This window comes from Phalaenopsis equestris, unplaced genomic scaffold, assembly GCF_001263595.1.
Source record: "Phalaenopsis equestris unplaced genomic scaffold, ASM126359v1 Scaffold000304, whole genome shotgun sequence".
NCBI classification, from domain to species: domain Eukaryota; kingdom Viridiplantae; phylum Streptophyta; class Magnoliopsida; order Asparagales; family Orchidaceae; genus Phalaenopsis; species Phalaenopsis equestris.
The window spans coordinates 190,397-215,236 of record NW_018164746.1 but is presented as its reverse complement, the minus strand read 5'-3'; the positions used below and the strand labels follow the sequence as shown (position 1 = coordinate 215,236).

General features: G+C 34.7%; 1 protein-coding gene across 1 annotated transcript in view; it reads left to right on the top strand.

Moving 5' to 3' along the window:
- LOC110025577 (N-terminal acetyltransferase B complex auxiliary subunit NAA25) overlaps window positions 1–24,840 on the top strand; it is a 117,022-nt gene that overhangs the window by 71,297 nt on the left and 20,885 nt on the right. Inside the window, exons 11-12 of the mRNA XM_020726132.1 lie at window positions 6,952–7,082; window positions 12,459–12,535. Of these exons, the coding sequence (XP_020581791.1) occupies window positions 6,952–7,082; window positions 12,459–12,535 (208 nt within the window). The remainder of the gene's footprint in view (window positions 1–6,951; window positions 7,083–12,458; window positions 12,536–24,840) is intronic.

Genomic DNA, 24,840 nt, shown 5'->3' with positions numbered 1-24,840 from the left:
GAGAAGCCATTAATCGGGTAGTGGTGTAAGCAAGTCGAGCTTGAGTGAGCTGAAGGCTTGTTCGTGTTTGGTTCGTTTAAAATTTTTATTGTTCGTGTTTAGCTCATGTTCGAAAGAGCTCTTTAATAACATGTTCGTGTTCAACTTGATTGAAACTTGTTTGTTCGAATTGGTTCGTGTTTGACTCGTTTAATTATTTAACGAGCTAGCTGAAATTTAAACTCAATAAATAAAAGACTTATTTGAAGCCACTTTATAATAAGTCAAGAATCCCACAGGGTCCGTGTATACTGCTATATGTTAAATGGTAATAGTGATTTTAATTTTACATTAGAAAACTCAACATTTAGCAGTATACAGGAGATTATGGGATACTTACCTTGTTAATTTTGCTAAGTTTGTCATCATTTCCTCTAGTTCCGCTCTCTCCATTTAACATTTCCTCTATACTGCTATATCATTATTGAGTGGCTTAATCAAGATCCTCAACTTAAAAAAATGCTAAATGCTAAATGGTAGTAATTTTAGTTTATATTAGAAAACTCAACTTTTAGCATAAAATGAATGATGGAAGTGATGGCAAACTCGATCAAGATCCTATGATTCCATGCACTCAAGCCGTCATGAATACTATTATATTTAATCAGATGAAATAGTTGACGTAACCGGACGGATGGATCACAAAGATCAACTACGGGCTTTGTTGTTCCAACAAAATCTTAGTCTTGTGGTAGGTGTTGTATAAGAAAAAAAATTTATAATTATTTTTGTTAGCAAATAGCTTTATGCATGCCTATGTTTCATAGCTCAAAGGGAATCAATCTATTAGGGAAAATCTATACCTCAGTCGTAAATATAATATAATGGTGCTATTTTGTAATAAACCATTCATTTAGGGGCAAAATCAAGCAGTTAAAGGACATGGACCATGCCTTTAATAGCATGATATCTTTTGAGAGTGACCATTGACATTTGTCATTTTCTCATTGTGTGTTTGGGTTAGTTTTAAATTTATCACTCAAAAAATTATTGCAGAGAATAAACAAATTAAGTTTTAGCTTTAAGTGGTAGATTTTTCAAAATATCGTTGAATTTTATGAGAATTTTATGAACTATTTTCATAGTTTAATATTTTTAACTAGATTTGGGTTTGAGTTGAATTGCATTTGGATTTTATGTCCTTTGAAAATAGAATTTCTTTCAATTGAGATTCACTTTCAATATGATTATTAGAAGAATGTTATCATCTGAAGTGATGCTTATAATTTGAGAGCTTTATTTGGAGAAAGAACTATTTTAGTTAGGATTTTCAGTCAACCTGACCCTTATTTAAATTCATAAATTGAGAACTTTATTTTCCTTCGATTGAGATTCACTTTCAATATGATTATTAGAGGAGTGTATCATCTGAAGTGATGCTTATAATTTGATAGCTTTATTTGGAGAAAGAACTATTTTAGTTAGGATTTTATGTCAACCTGACCATTATTGGGGTGTGGTATTTGAAGTATTTAAATTCATAAATTGAGAACTTTATTTTGAGAATGAACCGTTAGGTTGTTATATTAAGTCAACATATTCATCATTGGGACAAAAAATTTGATGTATTGGCATTTATGATTGTGTTTTATGAACATGACATCACCAATTTTGAAAAACGTGTTAATGAATGTATTTAAATGTGGAGATAAGATGTTTTTCTTTTCTTTCTTGGGATAAATGAATTTCAAGCTTATCTTATTGTCTCTGACCCTTCTGTGATGGAGGATCAAATATGTTAATTGAGATTTAGGACTTTTCCCTTTCTGTAGAGACGTTCACCAATGAGCATGAGTAATTTGATGAGGTTGTGTTTGATTAGAAAAAAAAAAGGAGTGTGTATTTTCAATATATTTACACATTTCTTGGAGCAAAATACTTGTGTTAGTTTATGCAATATTTTTTGACAATATGTTGAGTGTATGTCAGATTGGGCGGAGTGACCATTAACATACAGCATTTGATGATGTCTTCACCAAGTAAATGAGAGGTGCATCTCTCCTGGCTTCTTTCCTAGATACTGGGGATTCATAGGAGTTTGGACTTTCCCACTTCATCGAAAGGTTTTGGATGGTTGGCATTGTGACGTCATTGTAGTATTTATCTCATTGCACTGAGGAAGTTTCATTTCGTTCTTTGTATACTTGCACAAAACTTGCAATATTTCTTTGTCGCATTGAAACAATGCGAACAAATAGTTTGAATTTCACCGTCATGCTAAGAAATGTGTATACAAGTTTTATCCATTGTATTGTAGGGTCGAATACAAGTTTGCCACCACGTTAAGAAAATGCTCACATGTTTTACTTCTAATATTAAACACATTGCAATGAAAACTTCAGAATTTTTTTGGAGTCACATTTTCTCATACATTCATGCCTGAAGCTTTGATGATGAGTATGAGCCAACCAGCTTTTGGCAAGATCAAAGTACACGCTCATTTCTCTCTTTTATTTTTGTTTAGACTCCCATCTTGTATTGATTGATATATTTTAGAGAGCGAGAGTGTGTTATGGATAGAAGAGTGGAAGTAAGGGATTTTTTGGGGTTTTTCCTTTATTTGGAGAGAAAGGAGAGTTTTTTGTGTTCTCTCTACTTAGAGAAAGTGAGGGAATTGACTTGAGAGTAGAAAAGGATGATGATAACTGTTGTCGGTGACAAGGCTGTTGGCATTAGCAGCTGTGTTGAGGGAGGATAAGATATGGAGGAAGGGGATGTGTGAGTGGGTTCTGGGTTTGGTGAGCTACGGATCTTGAGTGAAAAAGTTGGTTGTGAAGTTGGGTTTTTCGGATGCTTAAAGAAGAGGAAGATGGGTTGGCATTGCAGGTGTGTGCAAAAAGTAGCAGAGAACTGGCTAGGGTGTGGTGTGACCATAGTGAGGAACTTAGCAAATGAGTTGTGCAAGTTGGAAAGGGTTACTGAGATAAATGCAAAGATGGGCTAGGATGCATGCAGGCAGGCTTGAATAGGTAGAGGGGGTGTTTGGGCTACAGGAATAAAGGAGGGTCGTGCGTGGGATAGAACCAAAATGTAAGGGTAAGAATGAGCAAGTCATTGGGTATTTCGCATGAGATAAAGTCTAGGGAAGAAAAGTAGGCGGAACAGCGAGCATCATGTTGGGGTTGGGAGTTGGCTTTAGTTTTACTTTTACCTCTTTATTTTTTTTTTGGTAGGGATGCATGTGCCTGATTGCAGAGATTTGGGCTATGGGATAAAGGGATTTGATTTTGGCAAGGAATTTTTTTAATAATAATAATACTAATTTTATTGAAAATATTAAAGTCATGCTAATTCATATATATATTTCTTAAAAGGATATATTTTTTTATGGAGTTCTTAAATTCTCGTCATTAAAATGCCTTGAATTTTGTGCCTTGTGTGGATCATGAATAATTTATTCGATCTTCACTCATGCAGTAACTCAGGCAATGTGGGTGTCATTCATGGGTAATTTTGAAGTTTGGATACATTGATGCAATCTGTTTTGTAAATGGATGATGTTTGAACTATTTTGACTTTGTTTGAGGCATTTGTGCCTAACTTGGACGACGTTGCATCCATTGCTCATCATTTTTTTCTGTCTTTGATTTGGTAATTGGGAGGGGTTTTTTGAAGCATTTCCAACAATAACAACAACAAGCCTTTATCCCATTAGGTGAGTTGGGCTTCATAAATCCTTTTTCTCCATTATATCCTATAGAGTGTCATTTTCATTTAATTCTAATATATTAAGATCATTTTTTATTCAATATTTTAAAGTTTTTTTAGATCTGCGTCTACCTTTCTTAACATAAGTTAAATCTAAAAAATCTACTCTCCTAATCGGATCATCAGATGGTCGATGATTATGTGACCAAACCATCTAAGACGCGACTCTCTAATCTTGTTTGCCACTGAAGCTACACCAACCCTTTCACGGATAGATTCGTTTCGCATTTTGTCTCTACGTGTCAAGTCACTCATCCACCTAAGCATTATCAGCTTAGCAAAACTTAACTTTGTTTTGTGCTTCTCTTTTAAAGGCTATCATTCTGTGCCATAAAACATTGCATGTCTCATCACTTTCTCATAAAATTTCCTTTAAGTCTAAACAATACTTTTCTTTCACACAATAGGCCCGGTGCTTTCCTCCACTTCAACCAACCAACTTGAATTCTACTAATAACATCCCCATCTATATCAACCAAAAATATCTAAAACATTCACATCTCTTAATTATATGATCGCCCATAATTACAACTCAACCACTAGAGCCACTACTACTAAAATTACATTCCATGTATTCAATTTTAGATCTACTCAAACGAAGGCTTTTAGACTTAAATGTAGACCTACATAATTCAAGTTTTTTGCTAAACTCTTTCTCTAGTTTTATCCACAAGAAGGATATCATCCATGAAAAGCATACACCAAGTTACATCCTCCTGTAAATATCCAGTTAGAGCATCCATAACTGAAGCAAAAAGATTTGGGCTTGAAGCCGATCCTTGATGTTATCCAACTGAAATAAGAAAATAAGTGGTCAATCCTCCTTCTGTTCGGACGTAAGTAACAACTCTAGTTTTTCCAACTTTTTGGATATATTGATAGATACCTTTTTACGAATATGCGACCATTCTAGTTTTTCCAACTTTTTGGATATATTGATAGATACCTTTTTACGAATATGCGACCATTGGATTGAATCCGTCTTTTGCGACATGTTAGGCATTTGTCGCCTTTTGTTTGGGGACAATTTGGTGATGCATCATGCAAGTGTTCCTTGGTTATTTGATGCTTCATACACGTTGGCGTTGTCTGTTGTGTAAATGAGCAATGTTTGGGCAGTTTTGAATGTGGTCAAGGAATGTCAAAGCCAAGTTGCCTGAAGTCGCATCTGTTTTCTTCTATTTTTCTTGGGTGGCAATTTATTTATGCAAGAGATCCTTTATCAAGACACATCAAAGTAGTTTGTTTTGCAAACTGGAGACATCAGGATTGCATTCGAGGTAATCCTTACCTAATTAGGGCGATATTGCATCCATTGTTCCTCATCTTTTTCGCACTTGGTTCAATTTGTCGTGGAGGTTGTTTTGACAATTTTAACGCTCCAGACATATTAACATTCTATTTTGCAAATGGGCATTTGAATAATTGGACTGTGGTCAAGATGAATTCAAAACCAATTCACTTGGAGTCATGGCTGCTATCCGTCATTTTTGTCACAAATGTTTGCTTCAATTCGTGAAATAGATATAGAGGTTAACAAGGTTATCCAGTGATCTCATCAAGCTGTCCAATTTTTTTTCCCTTTGATAATCTTTTGAGCAAAATAAGACTATTAGAAGGTATTACCATTTAGTTTGAAAGAAGTATTTTGGAGAGGTGAGTGCTCCATTTTGGATAATTAATTCATGCTGTAGTTGGTTAAGGAGGTAGACGATTCGATCTTTTTCACATATTTGCTTAACCCAGCCTGGACCTCCTTGTGATTGTAGCTCATCTTCTTTTGGCATGGATTCCGCTCTGACACCATGTTAAAATTTTATAGGGAGTAGAGGGAACTAAATGAGGAATTGTCTATTTAATTTCTGTTCAATTACCTGGACGAATTGCATGGGGTTTTAAATTTTTAATACAACTTGATTACAAGGATCATTCAATAAGAAATCTGCAGTAATGATTCTTAATTCAAAAAGGGAAATAATTTTGAATCATCTAGCTTTTTTACAGCAAGAATGAATTTAAATGCTACCAAAAAAAGCTACATAAAAACGAAGCTACAACACACAAATTCAGGATTGCAAAAGGAGAAATCCGTTGTATTATATGCAATTAATTCTTTTTTAACCATGAAACCAAAGACATCAAAGGCGCCGGAAATGAAAACACTCTTTCCATCAAAATTTAAATCACATGCTATTTTCATTTCCCTTAGCAATCACATGCTATTTTCATTTACCTTAGCTTTAATAGATGTCAATCTAACTATTCTTGGTTTTGCCATACATCTTAACACTCCTATTTATACTGCACTTAAGATTTTGAATGATTTTTCTACTGTAAGTACTTAAATCCATACAACATTACCAGTATAATTATAATATTTTTAGTATTTTGAGCAGCTTGCTTCTTCTTTTACAACTTGTTTTATTATCTGCAATTCTTGTTTATTTGAGGTAATTAGCTGGTACTAGTTTCATCTGTGAACTTGCCATGCCATTGAGTTATATTGAAACCATCTGCAGAAGTGAAAAACTCTTGCCAAGTGCATCCCAAAGCTATGAAAGATGTAAATCATTGAAAACTGTCTCATAACGTCTCCAAATTTAGTGAAAGTGAAGAGTAATGTTAAATATTTGACCATAGATAACTAAAATGAGCTTTTATACCGTCAGATAATTTCTCTCTTCTTTGTTATATTGTATAATTGTTTCATTGAAAGTTGCTTATTTCTTGATAGAGGTATTTGGCTTTTCGGTTATGTTTTTATATTTTAGAATTTGCTTTCGGTGGATGTTTTTATAAGGAAAACTTTATACTTTGTCTTTATAGCTCTTTGAGTCTGCAAATTATTTTTTGCGTTTACCGTGTTTACCAATTACATCTCACAGCTATTATAGATGTAATTCAGTGATGTCTAAATTTAGCCAAAGGGAAGAATATTTAAAATAGTTGACAACATATAAGTAAAGTAAGCCTTTTAACCATCAGATAATTTATATCCCCTTGTTTTTACAATCACGAGGAGTTGCTTTTTTTTATTCTCATATTTAAGAATTTCTCAGTAGATGTTTTTATTAAGGTAAACTTTATAGCTCTTTTATGTCTTTATAGCTGTTTGAGTTTGCACATTATATTGTGTTAACTTTTTCTAAGCAACTCATTTGGTATTATTTATTGATTTATCTCGGTTGCTGGATATTTTTCAAGAACTGGAGGAAACATCTATAAAGATGGTGGATATGTATTGTAAAAACCTTGCACTTTCAAGCGATCTGGATCCTCAGGAGAATATGCATGGTGAAGAGCTGTTACATATGGCTAGCAGCGCCCTTGTCATGGTTTGTAATCATATACCATTTAATATTATATTTTCCACCGATGCTTTATTAGTTCTGCTTGAAAACTTGCTAAAAACACACCAGTTGTTAAAATATTACAAGGCTTATCAGTTTTTCTAAGGTTACCATTGTGTTTGATATTTGTTTTGCTTTCCATAACTTTTGAGAGAGAGAAAAAGGTGTTAGTCATTGATTGTATTCAAGTCTGGGAGAAATGAACTTGTCATTATACTCAAAGATTATGTGCATAAAAGGTGGGCAGATGACTGGAAATTTTTGGCACTTCTACTTTTATAGCAGTATAACTTGTTGACTTAATGTTAGACGAATTGAATGCTACTTGTTTTCCATACAAAAGTACTTTTGCCTTACGGGTATGATATATTGTTAGCATATTTATGGGGAACCTTGGTTGAGTAAATCATAAGCATGCATATGCTATTCCATTGCTATTTGTCGTCACTGGTTGGCCTCCTTCAATTTATGTAATACGAGATGTGATGGGGAAGGTGTTAAAAAATGTTGTACTTCTTGAATCTGTTACAATTTTAATCATGGTGGCATTTTTGAAAGGGTTAGATGATTTTGGTAATATGATATGATTGTTTAGGACTGTGGCATAGATAATTAACTTGTTTTTATCGATCTACTAGTAAATATTCCCTTATTTGGTATTATAATATATACTATGTTATATCTTTCACTTAATTGGGCTAGAGAGTTGCATAATGTGTCGCTCTTCGATCCTGCGGTCACTTATGAAAGCATGTATTACTGCATTGGTTAGAAAGTATGGCTGTGTTTACATTTTGTTAACAATGTATTGTGTTAAAAATTATGTTGGTCGAGTAAATAATAAGCATGCATATGCTATTCTGTTGCTATTTGTCGTCACCGATTGGCCATCTGCCATTTATGTAATATGAAATGTGTTGGGGAAGGTGTTAAGAAATGGTATATTTCTTGAATTTGTTAAAGTTTTAATCATGGTGGCATTCTTGAGTGGATTAAATGATTTTGGTACTATGATATTATTGTTAGAACTTTAAGTGCGGCGAAGTTAATTCAACTTGTTTATAGAGATCTACTTGTAAATATTCCCTTATCTGGTATTATAGTATTTACTATGTTATATCTCGATTGATGTAATGTTCAATTAATTTGGCTAGAGAGTTGCATATTGTGTCAAGTTGATTTTAGCTCTTCGATGCTGCAGTCACTTACGAAGGCATGTATGATTGGTTTGTTTGTATGGCTGGGTTTTCATTTTGTTAACGGTGTATTGTTCTAGACATTTTCCAAAATATAGGATGGTGTTTTTTTATTTATTTTAGTTTGATTTTGTCTTAGTTTTTTAGACTGTTAATTGGTGCTTCTTGCTCGTGTTTTTTTGGGTTTGTCTTGTATAATCTCAATAACTTAATTTATTAACATCTGTTAATTGAGGCTTGCTAGTTATTTCTGGTGATAAATGTCTGCTTGCTTGTTGTTTGGGTTGCTATAAGTGGACCAAGATGTGACTTTGTGACACACTAAGCACTGTTCAAGGAAAATGTGGAAAGAATACTTGAGAGTGAATGCAGAAAAAAATAGGACTTTCTCTTTAGTTTTTATTTTTTGTTTTGTTTTTTTTTTTATTTGGGTGTTGTGGGGGGGGGGGGGGGGGGCAATCGTATGTTTGTTTAGGAAACTACTATCTCTCTGATTTCTAGAAATTTCTGTGGTATAAATAATTTTTTTCAACCTAACCTGTTAAAGTGCGTTCACTACAAGAAAACTGTGGTCTAATTTTTTGCAATTAAAATAAATTTATATTAGTCAAAGCAGTTTTTTGAATAACAGTTTTTTCTGCTGTAATTTCACAGTTATTTCTTCAAATAATAGCAGCTGCCTCAAACAGACCTTTAGTTTCAGTGTTGGCTTAGCTATGTGCAAAATGGAGTTTAATAAGATGTGGCTGGTGGCGGGTAAAGGGGGAAGAGATTAATGATCCTTACAATTTTCATAGTGTTGTAGAGTTAATAAGATGTTGGCTGGAAAGCAACCCTGATTAATGGTTGGTTTTTTAGTTTATAAACTATGAATATACTTTAAATGTTAAGGGCTTGCTGGGAATTTCCTATATATTACAACAGACGCTAGAAAGGGATTCAGGGGTCAGTGGTAGAGCTTCTCCTAATAATTTCATATTTTATAGCTCACAAGGCATGTAAATGAAAATTTTGAAGGATATCTTCTATAAATGCGGTTAATATTTTCTCAATGAACTTTGTTGTCACACCAACAATGCACAATCAAGAGCCAGTTAACGTTGAAGGTTTAGGGTCCATTTGAGAAAGCTGTTAAGGGCTTGAAAGCAACCTTGATTAATGGGTGGTTTTTTAGTTTATAAACTATGAATATACTTTAAATGTTAAGGGCTTGCTGGGAATTTCCTATATATTACAACAGACGCTAGAAAGGGATTCAGGGGTCAGTGGCAGAGCTTCTCCTAATAATTTCATATTTTATAGCTCACAAGGCATGTAAATGAAAATTTTGAAGGATATCTTCTATAAATGCGGTTAATATTTTCTCAATGAACTTTGTTGTCACACCATCAATGCACAATCAAGAGCCAGTTAACGTTGAAGGTTTAGGGTCCATTTGACAAAGCTTTCTGTCTATTTTGCCTTTCAGACTGCAATCGTATGTTTGTTTAGGAAACTACTATCTCTCTGATTTCTAGAAATTTCTGTGGTATAAATAATTTTTTTCAACCTAACCTGTTAAAGTGCGTTCACTACAAGAAAACTGTGGTCTAATTTTTTGCAATTAAAATAAATTTATATTAGTCAAAGCAGTTTTTTGAATAACAGTTTTTTCTGCTGTAATTTCACAGTTATTTCTTCAAATAATAGCAGCTGCCTCAAACAGACCTTTAGTTTCAGTGTTGGCTTAGCTATGTGCAAAATGGAGTTTAAAGGTTTTTGAACAATGTAGGATTTTAATAGTTAAATTTCTTGGTGCTTATTTTGATGCATGTCTTCTGAATAAGGCATTGGTACGATTCGACCCATAAATTATCATGATTTTCTACAGAAATTATGACAAATAAATATTTATTTCAAGAACATCAAACGTTCAACTCGAATACAAAAGATAAACACCTACAATTTGAGAGTAGGCGATCTCTCCCAATTTTTACAATTTGAGAGGTGGGAAATCTCTCAAATCCTAAACATAAGACTAACAACAATAGTCTCATGTATAACCCTAAACCTAAACTATTAAGTCCTATTTATACTAAACAATAATAAATGACAAATGACTAGTTTTCTTTTGGTCTAATAAAAGACTAAATTGCCCTTAGTCACACAAAGACAATTGTTCTTAGGTTAAACACTCACGTAACAAGAGCTTATTGATGTAAACTTCTGAATAAGGCAACTATTTATGTAGTATCTTTGGACTGTTTATGGCCACTTTCAATGTCCATATTATTTCAAAATATATCTAGTCATCAAGAGCAATGTTTGTGCAAGTGAGAGAGTGGGGGAGGCAGAATAAAAGGTTGTGGATTTGAAGTGTGGACACATGGACATAAAATCAACGGTGATAAGTTTATGATCAAGGAAGCATATATTTTTGGTAAGTCATTCTGACATTTCTTACTAATATTTCTCTTTCTTTATTATAATTTAGATGAGTTAACTAATGCTTGACCTAGTTTTAAGCATGGGGGATTGAACACCCCCAACAAATTTTGGACAAAAATAATAATTGGGTTTGACATATATTTTGGCTCGAAACTTAGGTTTACCCAAACCAACTTGATTTGATCATATTTATGGACATTATTTATTTTTAAGGGATTACACTTTATTGACCCAACCCAGTTTGTAAAAAAAAAGGCGTTTGAATCTGAGTTATTTATTAAAAATATATTCATGGAATATTTTGTTTCAGCAGCAAGTAATGATAACTCTATGTGAGCTACTAGATTGGGGTGCTATACCATTAGAATTATAATATTGGGTAGTGTGATAATAAATTCATAATTGTTAATGGTACATTAATAAAAATTCATATTAATTATATAATTTTAGTCTTTTATTGAGAAGACATAAAAGACTCCATCTAAATATCTGTAATATTAAAAATTGTATTCTCATGCTCTTTTGGAGGGCTAAAAACATTTGTTTTCGTTGAAATCCAACCAACCCTTGGCGTTTTTTTTAGGCCTCCTAGATAGTGTTTATGAAGTGGATTTAGTGGTGAGATGATTCGGGACTAGTGGGGAACGAGTTTATGAGAAGTTGATGACATTTGGACAAGGATAGACATTTTTTTCGGCAGCTTTCTCGGCTGACAACTGAAAAGAGAACTCCATAATGACAATGTAAGGGTAGCGAGGAGGTTTAACAACTTTTATTGAGTGAGATACATGCACATCACTTGCAAAAGGAAGAAAGATATATCACTCTTTAGAGCAGGAATTAGAGATAAAATCTCTAAAATACACCAGGAAAGAAAAAATTAAAAAAAAGAGGAATTAAGAAGATTTAAATAGTTCTCTAGTAGAAAATATCCTAATTAGAAGTGGATAAATAGGAAAGAGATCAAACGGAAAAAAATAAGTTAAATTGGTGTTGGTGCCCTTGTCCAAATTGCAATTTCATGTCTTCTTACAATCTTGCGCAAACGCAAGATCTTGCAATCATTTATGGCAAGGAACTAACACTTCGCGTCATTCTGTCAGACTAGGAGAAGATGCTTCTTCTTCTATGGAAAGATCTATATCCTACTATTGGATGTTCTTTTCCATGAACCACCTAAGAAGATTTATAATGTTTTGGTTGAGAACTTCTGTCTGGCCATCTGTCTTGAGTTTCATAGAAAAATTGAGAATAATTAAATGAATTATATAGGCTTGAAGCAATTAAGTATTAGCGAACATATATGTGTAAAGTATATTTTACGTTCAATATCCAATTGCATCCCTATATTCGGGTTTCACTTACACAGCCACTTAACCAAACTTAGCAGCTGCAGATTATCAAACATTGGAAAGGAATTAAAGGGTGTTTCTTAGCCAAAAACAAAACCTTGCCTTAGATTCTTTGAAATTCAAATATTTTATATTTTACTAAGAAAAAAGTATCTAGAGCCATAAGCAGCATTTTGAGAAAAACCTGTAGGCTTTTTGGAATATTCATTAAAGTGCTTTCCAAGTCATCTTGCACCTTCACCAATATTTTTTTCCATTGTGCTATTCTTACAAGAATTTACTTACATTGTGATGCCATCAAATCTTCTTTTCTATTTAGTGACATGATTTTATTATGTTATGTAATTTTTTTTAAGCCTTAAAATCCTTGATATGTTTTTATGCAGCTTTATTGGCGTACAAGGTACTTTGGGTACTTACTGGAGGCAATTTTAGTTTTGGAGTTTGGTTTGAACATTAGAAAGTAAGTTTCTTATGCATTGAACATCTTTTTGAATATTTGTGCATTTTGTTTGGTTGGTGATATTTTGATTCTCTTCATCTAAATCTGGGATTTAATATCTTTGCTCTAAATTTCAGTAGGCGTTTTTGTTTGAAATGTTTCCCAAATAGTTTTTAATATGAAGCAGTTCTACATCAAACTATTAATGCTGATACCAATGATGTATCATACTTTTTTTTATCTTATTGGTCTTATAGGCCCATCATGGATTGATGTCAAGGCCTAACATGCATTTGATTATGCATAGATGCCATGATATTAGCGACTTTCATTCTTAGACTTGACCATTATAGTTAAAAGATATTTTTTTTTTTCCGAAGAAAATTTCAGATTGTTGAAACCTTAGAAGTTTCAGGTGGTTTTCCCAGCATGGACCGTCCGGCTATCCAAGATCTTATGGCAGATTTGATTGAAGACCAATTTGGAAAACTTTTGTTGTGTTTATTCTTTTTCCTATTTATGTTTCATTATTATTATTTTTTAAGAATGATTTCCTTTCCTAAATAGGGTTAGATGAATTTGGTAAGTTTGTAAATTAGGAGGAATTACCATATATATATATATATATATATATATATATCGAATGGCGGACGACTGCTCTGCTAGGGTTTCAAATGTTTCGAATGGCGATCGCCATTAATTCTGTCGCTCGAAGCTTCCACTCCTTTCTGCTTCGTCGGCGTTCGTCTGCGTCTCGATGTCGACGCGTTTGCGTCTGCTCTACGAGTCCAGCCGCTCGACATCTGCGTTCTGCTTTTGTCTGCGACAGAGCCGCTCGACTCCAGTTTAGCGCCACGTCATCTGCGACAGAGCCGCTCGTCAGCCCAGTTTTGTGACGCTTCTCACTGTTTTTCTTGCCGCAACAACTTCGATGTAGCTTAATGTCGACAGCTCTCGTTGCTCTGATGGCGCCTCCTTGTTTGGTTGAGCCGGACAAAGTTTCTTTTGTCCACGTGGTGGGTAACCCTCAGGTGGAGCCCTCAGTGGGATTTTCCTCAAGTTATAACGAATCTCGTGAGGGTACAAATGATTTTCTTTTTATTAAAAAGTAGGAAAGGTGGAAAAGAAACAATCTTTTTCTCTGAATCATAAATTTCTACCCTGACGGAAAAATTTAAGTTTGTTGTTATTAGAAAATTTCAGTGGGGACACCCTCCTATGGATATTATCAGGAAGGGTGGTGATGATTAAGCCAGTCGGCAAGTGGAAAGTGAAACTTATGAATGGGAGACATGTGTTGATCCAACTAATAATGGCTGAAGACTACACCAGAATTTTCTCTAAGAAATATCTTGATATCGCAGGAAAAGCTATGAAGTTGCTCAAGTGGTCTTCTGATTTCGACTCAAATCATGAAGCTCCCAATGTATCGGTATGGTTTAGTTTACCTGGTCTTAAGCTGCATTTTTTTTACCATCAGGTTCTCTACTCTATTAGGGTCATCCTTGGGGATCCTTTGAAACTAGATCTGCCTACTTTCAACCTAACTAGACCCTCGGTGGCCAGAATACTTGTGGAAAGGGATATTACTTTACCTGATGTTACTGAAGTCTGGTTGGGCACAACCCATAATGGCTATTGACAACAAATCGTCATGGAACATAAACCTCAATATTGTACCTACTGTAAGATGTTTGGCCATATCTTTGCTAAATGCCACAAACGTCATCCTAATTTGAAATCTAAGGTTCAGGTGAATAAGGATGGGTCTAACCCCACTGCTATGGTCATTTTAGTTCCACCTGCGAGGATACTACCAGTGGCCCCTGAGGACCCCTCCCATGACACTGCTATTACTGTAACTGTGAGTGATGCAATGCTGACACCTACAAACTCCATACAAAACAATACTGATGGATTATTACCTATAAATGATATGATATTGTTCAGACTGATAATGTGAGTTGGACCTTCTTTTAGCCTCACAGCTCCATTCTTCAAGAAGTTTCCGGTGTAGCGACAACTCATACTTCACATATTGTAGTACTTATTGTGGGTATTATTGTTGGTCTACCACTATTGGTAATCTTTCTGATTCAGCTCTACACCATCAGGCGGATTCTTCGGAGGAGAAATGACAGGTTTACACTTCCAGGAGGAAGAAGAAGAATGGAGATCTACTGGAGTTCAGGAGTCTTATGGATGATATTTTGGTTACTACGGGTAATGGTCAGTACCTTACCAATCTGCTAGTTAGATCCCTACCGAGAACTAGAGCCAGAGACAATACTAGATTGGGATGACCCACACTTTTTCAGCCCCTGGGTGATTTTTTGTTTCTTTTTATTTCTATATGTACCCATCTTTTAAATTTTTTCGTGTGTGTTGTATCGTGTGGGTTGGGTGTTTAGGCTCGTTGGGTTTTTAGGCTCACCCATATAAACCTATATGTATCTTTATCTTTAATAATAAATATATATATATATATAGAGAGAGAGAGAGACACACACACACATACAGACACAGACACACACACAGACACACACACACACACATACACACCCTACTTTTGAATAAAATATCAAGAAATTTTTACATGGTGTGAGAGCCTTGAACCAAAACTCTAGCTTCCCTGTCACCAAAACCTCTCCAATCCCTCAGCCAGCTTGTAGGCCAGTTGGAAATCCCTTCTTTCCGTGCCTTCTGACAATCTCCTCTTGTCTTATTGGCAAGAAATCTCCTCTGCCTTCCGTGCAAAAACTCCCCTCTTTCCAATCGTAAATATGCTCTGGTCTTCTTGCACTGGTCTTCCTAATTGGAAATATGTGGTCTTTCCGACAGGAAATCTCCTACGGTCTTCTTAGTCGGAAACCACCTTTGATTTCTTTACTGGCTCCTCAGTCGGAAACCCTTCCCGACAAGCTTTCCTCCTTCGACTGAACTCTTCAGTAGCAGTATAATCTCTTTTGGTTCTTTGCAGGTCCCTCAACCGCCCTTTCGTGCAGGCCTTACTCCTTTGATAAAATTCTTCAGGTGCAGCATGCACAACAACAACAAAAGCAATGACAACAAGCAACAACAACAACAATAATAACAACAGTTGGAATCCTCCAGGCATTCTCCACTTCTGTGGGAAGAAGTAACCAGGAATCTTGCAGCTTGTATTAGCTCATAATTCTTCCAGCGCTAAACGTGAATAGGGTTTATGACCAAGTACATAATGAAAACATCTAGTTCTAGTCCAAAGCCTTCCAGTTTGATAATACACCATTTCTGATCACATGACTGTGGATATTTATGCTCTTATCAACTACCAAAAGATCACGAATCTCACTCTAGTATTTTTGGGAAAGGAGATGTGAAAATCTCTAAAGATATTCAACTTTCATCAGTGTTCTATGTTCCCTAATTAGATTGCAATTTCCTTTTAATTAGCAAGCTTACTCATGACCTAAACTGTATTACTAAGTTTCATTGTAACTTTATGAATTGCAGGTGGTGGATTCAGGGAAGGTTATTGACAATGCTAAATTGTATCATGGGCTATATCTGCTCAAGGAAAACTATTCCCTTAACACACAATTCACTTATTCATTATCGTCTTCTCATAATTCCAAATCTGTTGTGTCTAAATATGTTGAAAGTCAAGTTTTATTAAGGCATTTTCATTCGGGTTATTCTAATTTTCTTGATATTGTGAAGTTGTACTCCCATCCTTTTATTAATAAATGCCTTAGTTCCATCAATGTGAAACCTGTCAATTGATGAAAGATGCCATCATCTATATCCACTGTCTCAGCACAAATCCTTGCATCCTTTCTCTATCATCCATAATGATATTTGGGTACCTTCAAAATTGAAAACCACCAACGGACACATATGATTTGTATTCTTCATTGATGATTACACTAGAACTTGTTGATTATTTCCTTGTGAAGGAGAAATTTGAAATTGCACAAATTTTCCAACCTTATGACATGATTTGCACTCAGTTCCAATGCAAAATTCAAATTCTTAAAATTGATAATGAAAAGGAATTTTTCAAATCTATCCTTGGACCCTTCCTTGTAAAGAATGATATTATTTATGTGAGTTCCTATGTTGAGACTCCTAATTAAAATGCGATTGGTGAGAGAAATGATAGACATCTCCTGGAGGTATTTAGGTCTATGATAGTTTCTTACAATATTCTAAAATATTCTTGGAGAGACATGCTCACAACCACCTATCTCATGAATAGAAGACTAAACAGGGTTCTTGGATTCAAAGTCCATCTCTTTATTTTAATGTAAAAATTCCCTCATGCTTGAGCATTCTCATCCCATCGTCCTCTAAAATATTTGGTTGTATCTCTTTTGTCCATAATAACCAACCAAACAACACAAAGCTTAACCCAAAATCTATCATGTGTGTTTTCCTTGGGTATGCCTCAAACAAAAAGGGGTATAATTGTTACTCTTCTATACCATAAAATATTATAACTCCATGGATGTCATATTTTTTGAAATTCAATCATAATATCTCAAGTCTAATGTTCGGGGAGAGTGCAAATGAGCATCAATTTTTTGATGCACTTGATGAAACCTACACAACTACCCACCTGCTTCTCTTCCTACTCCTTTCCACCTTACCCTCCTACTCTTGTTGAGGATATTTAATAAACCCAACTTGAAGTTCACAACAAAGATTAGTGTGTAAACTAGAAGGACAAAATCTTAAGCAGGTGGAAGATAATTCGCAAAACCAAAATTGCTCTTCTGCATTCTCATTTACCTGAAATTTTGGGTGAGTCTATTACCTAGAGTTATCTTCTTGCTCTTCTCGTGCTGATCACGAGGAAGTTGTACCATATATCAAATTCAAGAGTATGTAGCTTATTGGAAGCTATCAATAGAGTCTTTTTATCTAACCTTGATAGTGTGGAGATTCCTAAATCCATTCATGAAGTTCTTGAAAATTCAGAATGGAGGAAAGCAGTGGAAGTGGAGATTCGAGCATTAAAGCATAATGACACATGGATTCTTATTAAACTCCCCCAGGATATGAAGCTAGTTGAATGCAAGTGGGTGTTCAACATTAAATACAAAGCTGATGGAAGCGTTGAGAGATTCAAAGCCAGATTTCTTGCAAAAGATTTCATTTGGTTCTATGGGATTGATTGATTATTAGGAAACCTTCATACCAATTTGCAAAACTGAATACTATCAGATTTATCTCAGTAACAACTAACAAGGAATAAGGACTACATCAACTTGATATAAAACTCCTTTCTAAATGGGGATCTGAAAGAAGTGTACATAGAGATACAACCAGGACTTGAGAATGATTCAAACAAACACTTAGAATGCAAAATCAAGAAGTTTCTCTATAGGCTTAAACAATCACCAAGGCATGGTTTGAAAGATTTTCTAAAACTATGAAATTCAATGGATATTTTTAAAGTGAAGTTGATCATAGATTGTTCATAAAACATACTCAGGGAGATAAGATTAATGCATTGACCGTATATATGGATGATATGATTCTTTCTCGTGATGATGAGAGAGAAATTTTTTAAATCAATGAAGTGCTTGTCATTAAGTTTGAAATTAAGGACCGAGAAAACATGAGCTATTTTCTAGGTCCAGAAGCAACAAGGTCCAATAAAGACATTATTATATTACAGAGGAAATACATCCTATATCTACTAAAGGAAATTGGGATGATTAGATGTAAATCTGTTTACACTGCAATGGATAACACAAATAGAGAGCATTTGGAGCTGGTATCCATGGTTCTGAAGTTTCTTAAGAAAACTATTGTTTGTGGATTAATTTATGAGAAAACCAAAAGTTTAGATGTCAAAGTCTTCACTGCTAGTTGGGTTGGGGAATTAACTGGTAGAAGGTTTACTACCAGTTATTGCTCTTACATATGGGGAAATCTAGTTACATGGAGAAGTAAGAAACAAACTGTTGTTTCTTGAAGCAGTTAAGAATCATGATATAAAGTACTGCTATGGGAATCTGGAAAAGTATCGGGATTCAAAAATTGATAAGAGAACTGTGATGTACCTCCAATAGACCTATATATTTAATACGACAGTCAAGATGCTATCAGTAATGTCAAGCATCATGTGCATCAAGACATGACCAAACATATTGAAGTTGATAGACGTTTCATCTCTAAATGTTAATAGGGGAATCATACATCTAAGCTATATCCTTACACTCCAACAAGTTATTGATGTCTTCACCAAAGCTCTTCCTTTAAGAACCTTCTCAAAGTTCAATAGCAAGATTGGTTTCTACAACACCTACGACTTAGCTTGAGGGGGAAGTGTAGAAACCTAAGAAGTTTCATATGATTTTTCTAATATGGACTGTCCCACTATCCAAGATCTTATGAGAGATTTGATTGGAGACCAATTTAAAAACCTCTTGTTTTGTGTTTGTTCCTTACCTATCTATGTTTCTTTATTTTTATTCAGAGTTTTTTTTTTCTGATTCTGGTTTGGATATTTTTTGTTAGTTTGTAAATTAGGAGGGATTAAAATCCCTGTATATATTTATTCCACGTGAATAAAAATAACTAGCAAATTTTCCTAAGTAAATTTTACACATATTTTTCACAAGAATCCTCGTGCAACATTTGATATTGGTGCTCATATTTACACAAATCTATTTAATATTCTCGCAAAATGACTTTAATATCCAGAGCATCATCTTTTTTGTAACATTGATTTGCTTGCACTTATACACATGTATATATATGGAGTTTAAGGAAACTATCTTCTCACAAACTTTTATTATTGCCCTAGCTTTCAGTTAGCAAGGTATTTGGTTCACTAAAAAGTAGAGTTATCAAAAGCTCTTGTGACTTGATTCTAGAGCTTCTAGAAGGTGTTTAGAAAGCAGAGCTAATGAGGATGTGTTTGTGGAGTATCGAGGGGATGAGAATATGCTTGGTTGACAATGCTTGGAAGTGGAGAGGAGGCAATATATGCTGTTGGACAGCAAATCAAAAGACTTTGGTAGTTGTCTGAGCTGATGGCAGAGGTTAAATGGTGAAATGGCGAGGTAGCGGCGAAGAACATCCACACGCCACTTGCCAAAGGAAGATGCTACAATGCTTTGTAGAGTAGAAATCAAAGAAAAATCTCTCAAAATTCATAAAATCAGAAGATTGAAGTCTTAAACAGCCAAATATAAAATGTATAAAACCTCCCTAATAGGGAGTAACCTAATTAGAGAATAGGAAAAAAAGGAAAGAATCAATAAAGAAAGAAATAAAAAAAATTGTTGAAAATAGAATAAATAAAAAAGGAAACTCTTGACATGTTATTCTCGCAATCGTGGGAGCCGAAGTCATGGTATGAGGTACCACAAAGAACTCCCGAATGCCATGTCATTGTCCTCAGGTGGGAGAGGCTTTGCTCTCATCTTCACAAACACCAAGCTCCTCATGGTACAATGACAAGTCAACAATATTAGAAGTAGCATAAATATTATTATCTCCGAGTAATTCAATCTTGTAGACATTTTTATTAAACTTCTTAGCAATTTTGAGTGTGTCATCAGCTCTAAGCTTGAGTTTCTTAAATATCCTGTTGGAAATTACTCATTTAGTTGGATCTATACCATGTCACCTTCCTGAACTGGTTGCTATTTTCTTTCAACTCTGCTTATGTAGGGTTTGAATATCCTTGACCCAAACTTTTGCATTAGTGCTAGGCTCAATAGATTGTTGTATGAGGACTAATTCCAATTCCAATGGTGTAAGGGGCTCCCCTCATACACATTATCAAGTGGGCTATGAGCTGACTACTCTAAAAATTGTAGTCAAACCTAACCTGAGATGCTACAATATTCTGTAGAGCAGAAATCAAAATAAAATCTTTCAAACTATATAAAATCAGAAGATTGAATTCTTAAACAACCAAGTATAAAATATATAAAAGCTCCATAATAGGGAATAACCTAATTTGAAAATAGAAAAAAAAGATCATTAAAGAAAGAAATAAAAGAAATTAGTTGAAAATAGAATAAATAAAAAAAGAAACTCTTGACCCATTATTCTTGTAGTCGGGGGAGCCGTAAGTCATGGCATGAGGTACCGTGAAGAACTACCGCATGCCATGTCACTCTCCTCGGGTAGTAGAGGTTTTTCTCTCGTCTTCAAAAACACCTAGGTCCTCATAATACAATGGCAAGTCAGCAATATTAAAAGTAGCAGAAATATTATAATCTCTCAGTAAGTCATGCTTGTAGACATTTTTATTAATTTTCTTAGCAATCTTCAGTAGGCCATCAACTTTAGGTTTGAGTTTCCTAAACGACCTGTAGGAAATTGCTCATTTAGTTCGATCTATACCATGTCCCCTTTTTGGACTTGGTGTAATTTTCTACCTGCCCTGCTTATGTATGTTTTGAATATCCATGACCCAAACTTTTGTATCAGTGCTAGGCTCAATAGATGCTAGTATCGGGACTAATTCCATAGATTTAATGGGTTTCGCCCATACACAATCTTAATTGGGATGTAAGCTGACTAGCAGAACGATTATAATCTAACTCAACTTGAGGGAGAACCAATTTCTACTACATGATATTTTTTTTCACAAGATATCTATGAAGCTTTCCAAACTGTGGTTTAAATCGTTTGACTACCCATTTGTTTGAGGGCAGCTATTGAATTGAACTAAAGTTTCGTACTTAATATCCCATAAGGTATAAACGTGGCTGAATAATTTCGCATCCCGGTAATGCTCTTTGATATACTATGAAGACAGATTACCAGTACCATAATAGAATCATTACTCGATTGTGTCTGGGGTAAGCCCATCACGAAATCCATGCTCACGTACAGCCAGGGTACCTCTAGAATAGGAGTGGCGTGTATAGCTCGATATTCTGCCCTCGAGTCTTAGACAATTGGCATAGCTTTTACTGTCGGATTTCTATATACAACCCAATATTTCATTAATCAAGATATATGCTTTTGTACTCTCTGATTATCTTGGTCACTACTAGATGAGATAGTTAACGCAACCTTATTAAAAGATTAATGTTAGCAACTATGGTTTATATCATTCAAGGTGACTAGTAAACCTGGGTGAAGAGTTTTTCTGAATAGACGATTTGAAGTCAACTTTAACTAGTTGAGGGTGTTGTGCCCTTTTAATTGCACTATATTTTACCACTTAGGAGTTTTAGACCATTGGGGAATTTGGTGCCATTTGTCATGATTGTTATTAAATAGAGTTATTTTTCAATGAATCACCTAGTCAAAGAGACTCAATCATAGGCATTTTCTTTAGTGGTGCTATTTGACAGTAAGAATACACGGTAAGAGGACAAGTGCCATATTTTTGTTGGCAAAAAGTTTTTGGGTGATCATATATGTTCATCTGATATGATATTAGTTTTTTTTTTATTTTGACAAATTATTTAGGAGGGTTTATGAATTGTTATTATGAGTTTGAAGTGATGATTTTATTTGAATATTTTTATGTTTTGTAATATCCTTAACATTTCATTTTTTATCTATATTTATGACAAAAATTATTTGCATTAATATTTTTGGGCATTTTGATAGCATACTCTCTGATTGAGATTTTAATTACCTCTCCTATCTAATAGCATATGTGTATAGCTCAATCTCATGATTTTTCAGATCTTTTGAATAGCAAATCTTATCCAGGGGTCATCTTCAAATATCTAAGGATTTTTCAGATCTTTTGAATTATTCATGTTCTGACTTACTGTTGGGATGAAAAGCTTGGGTTTTGACTGATTAAAAATCAAAATCGCATCGTGAAATACATTAAGATTTAATGTGAAAAGCCCTAAGAACAGGAAAAAATGTCGTAGTCACACAACACAAATTTCACTATGAAAGAGAATGTACAAAAATTACACCACTTGGATTATTGACAAATCTACTCCACTGAAACTTTCAATAATTTCTATGTGTCGTTGAGAGAAAACCTTACAAGGCCGCTATGCGAGAGTCATAATTCTTCGTGAAATAAAGGCTTAAATGTCTAGTTACGTACAAACTGCTTCTGACACCAAAGTGCCTCTCTTAGGCATGACCTTTTTGTTCGCTTGGGTTGAAGTCACGAATCCGGGGTTGTCTGACCTCGGAATCGGTGTCTGGGCGTTGGCCTCTCTAGATCCAAGTTTGGGAGCACTGAAAGTGGCACTTGGGCGCCATCTTCACTAGATCCAGGTTCTTGGGAGCTCAGACCTTAGCGCCTAGGTGCCCTGTGGTCAACCTAAGCACCTCCCTAGGCCCTTAGGTATTGGTGCTGCTGCTGATCTCCTGTAGGTTGCGATTGCTAAGATAACAAGCTTCGCACTCAACAATTTCCCACTTGAAAACTGATTACATCCATCGCTTCTTCTTAAGATCTGCACCATCCTCATAGTTTTGTACCGTAGTATAACTCACCTACAGTCACAATCTTCCTGATCTCCAACTGAAGCCAAATATAATTTTATTTTTTCAACACAACATTAGTAAAGATATTTGCACGGTTTTAAGCTATGTATCTTTTTAAGAATAACTGTCTTTTTTTATAAGAGAATGAATAAAGTGATATCTTAGCTGAATATGTTTTACCCTAACATAAAAAATAAAAATCTTAGCCATATGAATAACACTCATACTTTCACTATGAAGCTTTCAAATCCTTTGCTCCTTATCTTGTTCTTCCATAAAACTCAACAATCAAATCATCTCTTTGCTAGTAATAGCAATGCATTCAACTTCCACAATTGAAAGTGTTACAATCTTCTGTAATCTGGAAAATAAACTAACCATTGTGTTCCCTAATGTGATGACATACCATGTTATACTTCTTGTACCATCTATATCTACTACCAGATCTGAATCTATATAGCCTTATAGATCAATTCTTGCACTTCCAAAATAAAGTATCATGTTAACTATTTCTCTCAAATCTCTAAGAATTCACTTCATCGTTTCCCAATGATGCTTGAATGGATTGCCCATTGATGCTCAAAGTGGAAACCTGGGCGCCACCCTCATTGGATCTAGGTGCTTAGGGACCCATTGGGCAAGTGGGAACAACTATGACCTTGGCACCGAGGTGCCGCTTAAGCATCTCCTTAAGCCCTTAGGCACTGGTGCTACTGCTGGCTTCCTATTGGTTGTGACTGCTATGCAAACAGGCTCCACACTCAACAATCTCTCATTTGGAGACCGATTGCACCTCAACGCTTCTTCTTAAGATCTGCGCCATCCTCATAGTTTTGTATTGTTGTATGACTCAGCTATAGTTTCAAGCTTCTTGATCTCAAACTGAAGCCAAGCATTATTTCAATTTTCAACGCCATCTTAGTAAAAATATTTACATGATTTTAAGCAATGTATCTTCTCCAAGAATAACGACCCATTTTTTATGAGAGAACGGATGAAAGTGATGTCTCGGCTAAATATGCTTTGTCCTAACATTAAAATTGACACTCTTAGTCATATGATTAACACCATACTGTCATTATGAAGATTTCAAACCCTCTGCACCTTACCTTGTTCTGCCATAAAGCTCAACAACCAAATCATTTCTTTGTTATCTTTTGTGATAGCAATGTATTCGATTTCTGTAGTTGAAAGTGTTACAATCTTTTGCAATCTCGAAAATCAACTCACCACTGTGTTCCCTAAAGTGATGGCATGCCATATTATACTTCTTGTTCATCTATATCTACTACCATATCTGAACCTATAGCCTTGTAGATCAATTTTTGCACTTCCAAAATGAAATGTCATGTTGATCATTTCTCTCAAATATATGAGATTTCAATTTAGCGCCTTCCAATGATGCTTGATTGGATTGCCCATGTACTTCCTGACTACTCCCACTACATGTGCAATATCTGATCTCATACATATTATAGCATACATCAGACTTTCAACTGTTAAATGATACCAAGTTCTCCCTATTTGTGCTTGCTCTATTTTGGATTTCGATGATAGTTTTTAGATAGCTTATAGTGACTATTTAAGGGGGTTGCAAATTAGTTTTGCCTCTTCATATTGAACATTTGTAAGATCTTCTCAACATATTCTGCCTTAGATAACTTCAGTGTACCTTTAATTTTGTCCCTGTTGATTCTTATCCCGAAATTATTCTTGGTTGGAATTAAATCTTTCATCTCAAACTCTCTTGATGATTCTTTGAAGTTTCTGATTTTTTATATATTTGCCCTTATAATCAGAAGTTCGTCCACATACAAAAAATAGGAAGATATAAATATTTTCAGTTTTTAATGAAGCAGCAGTGGTCTATCTGACACTTCATATATCCACTGTTTGACATG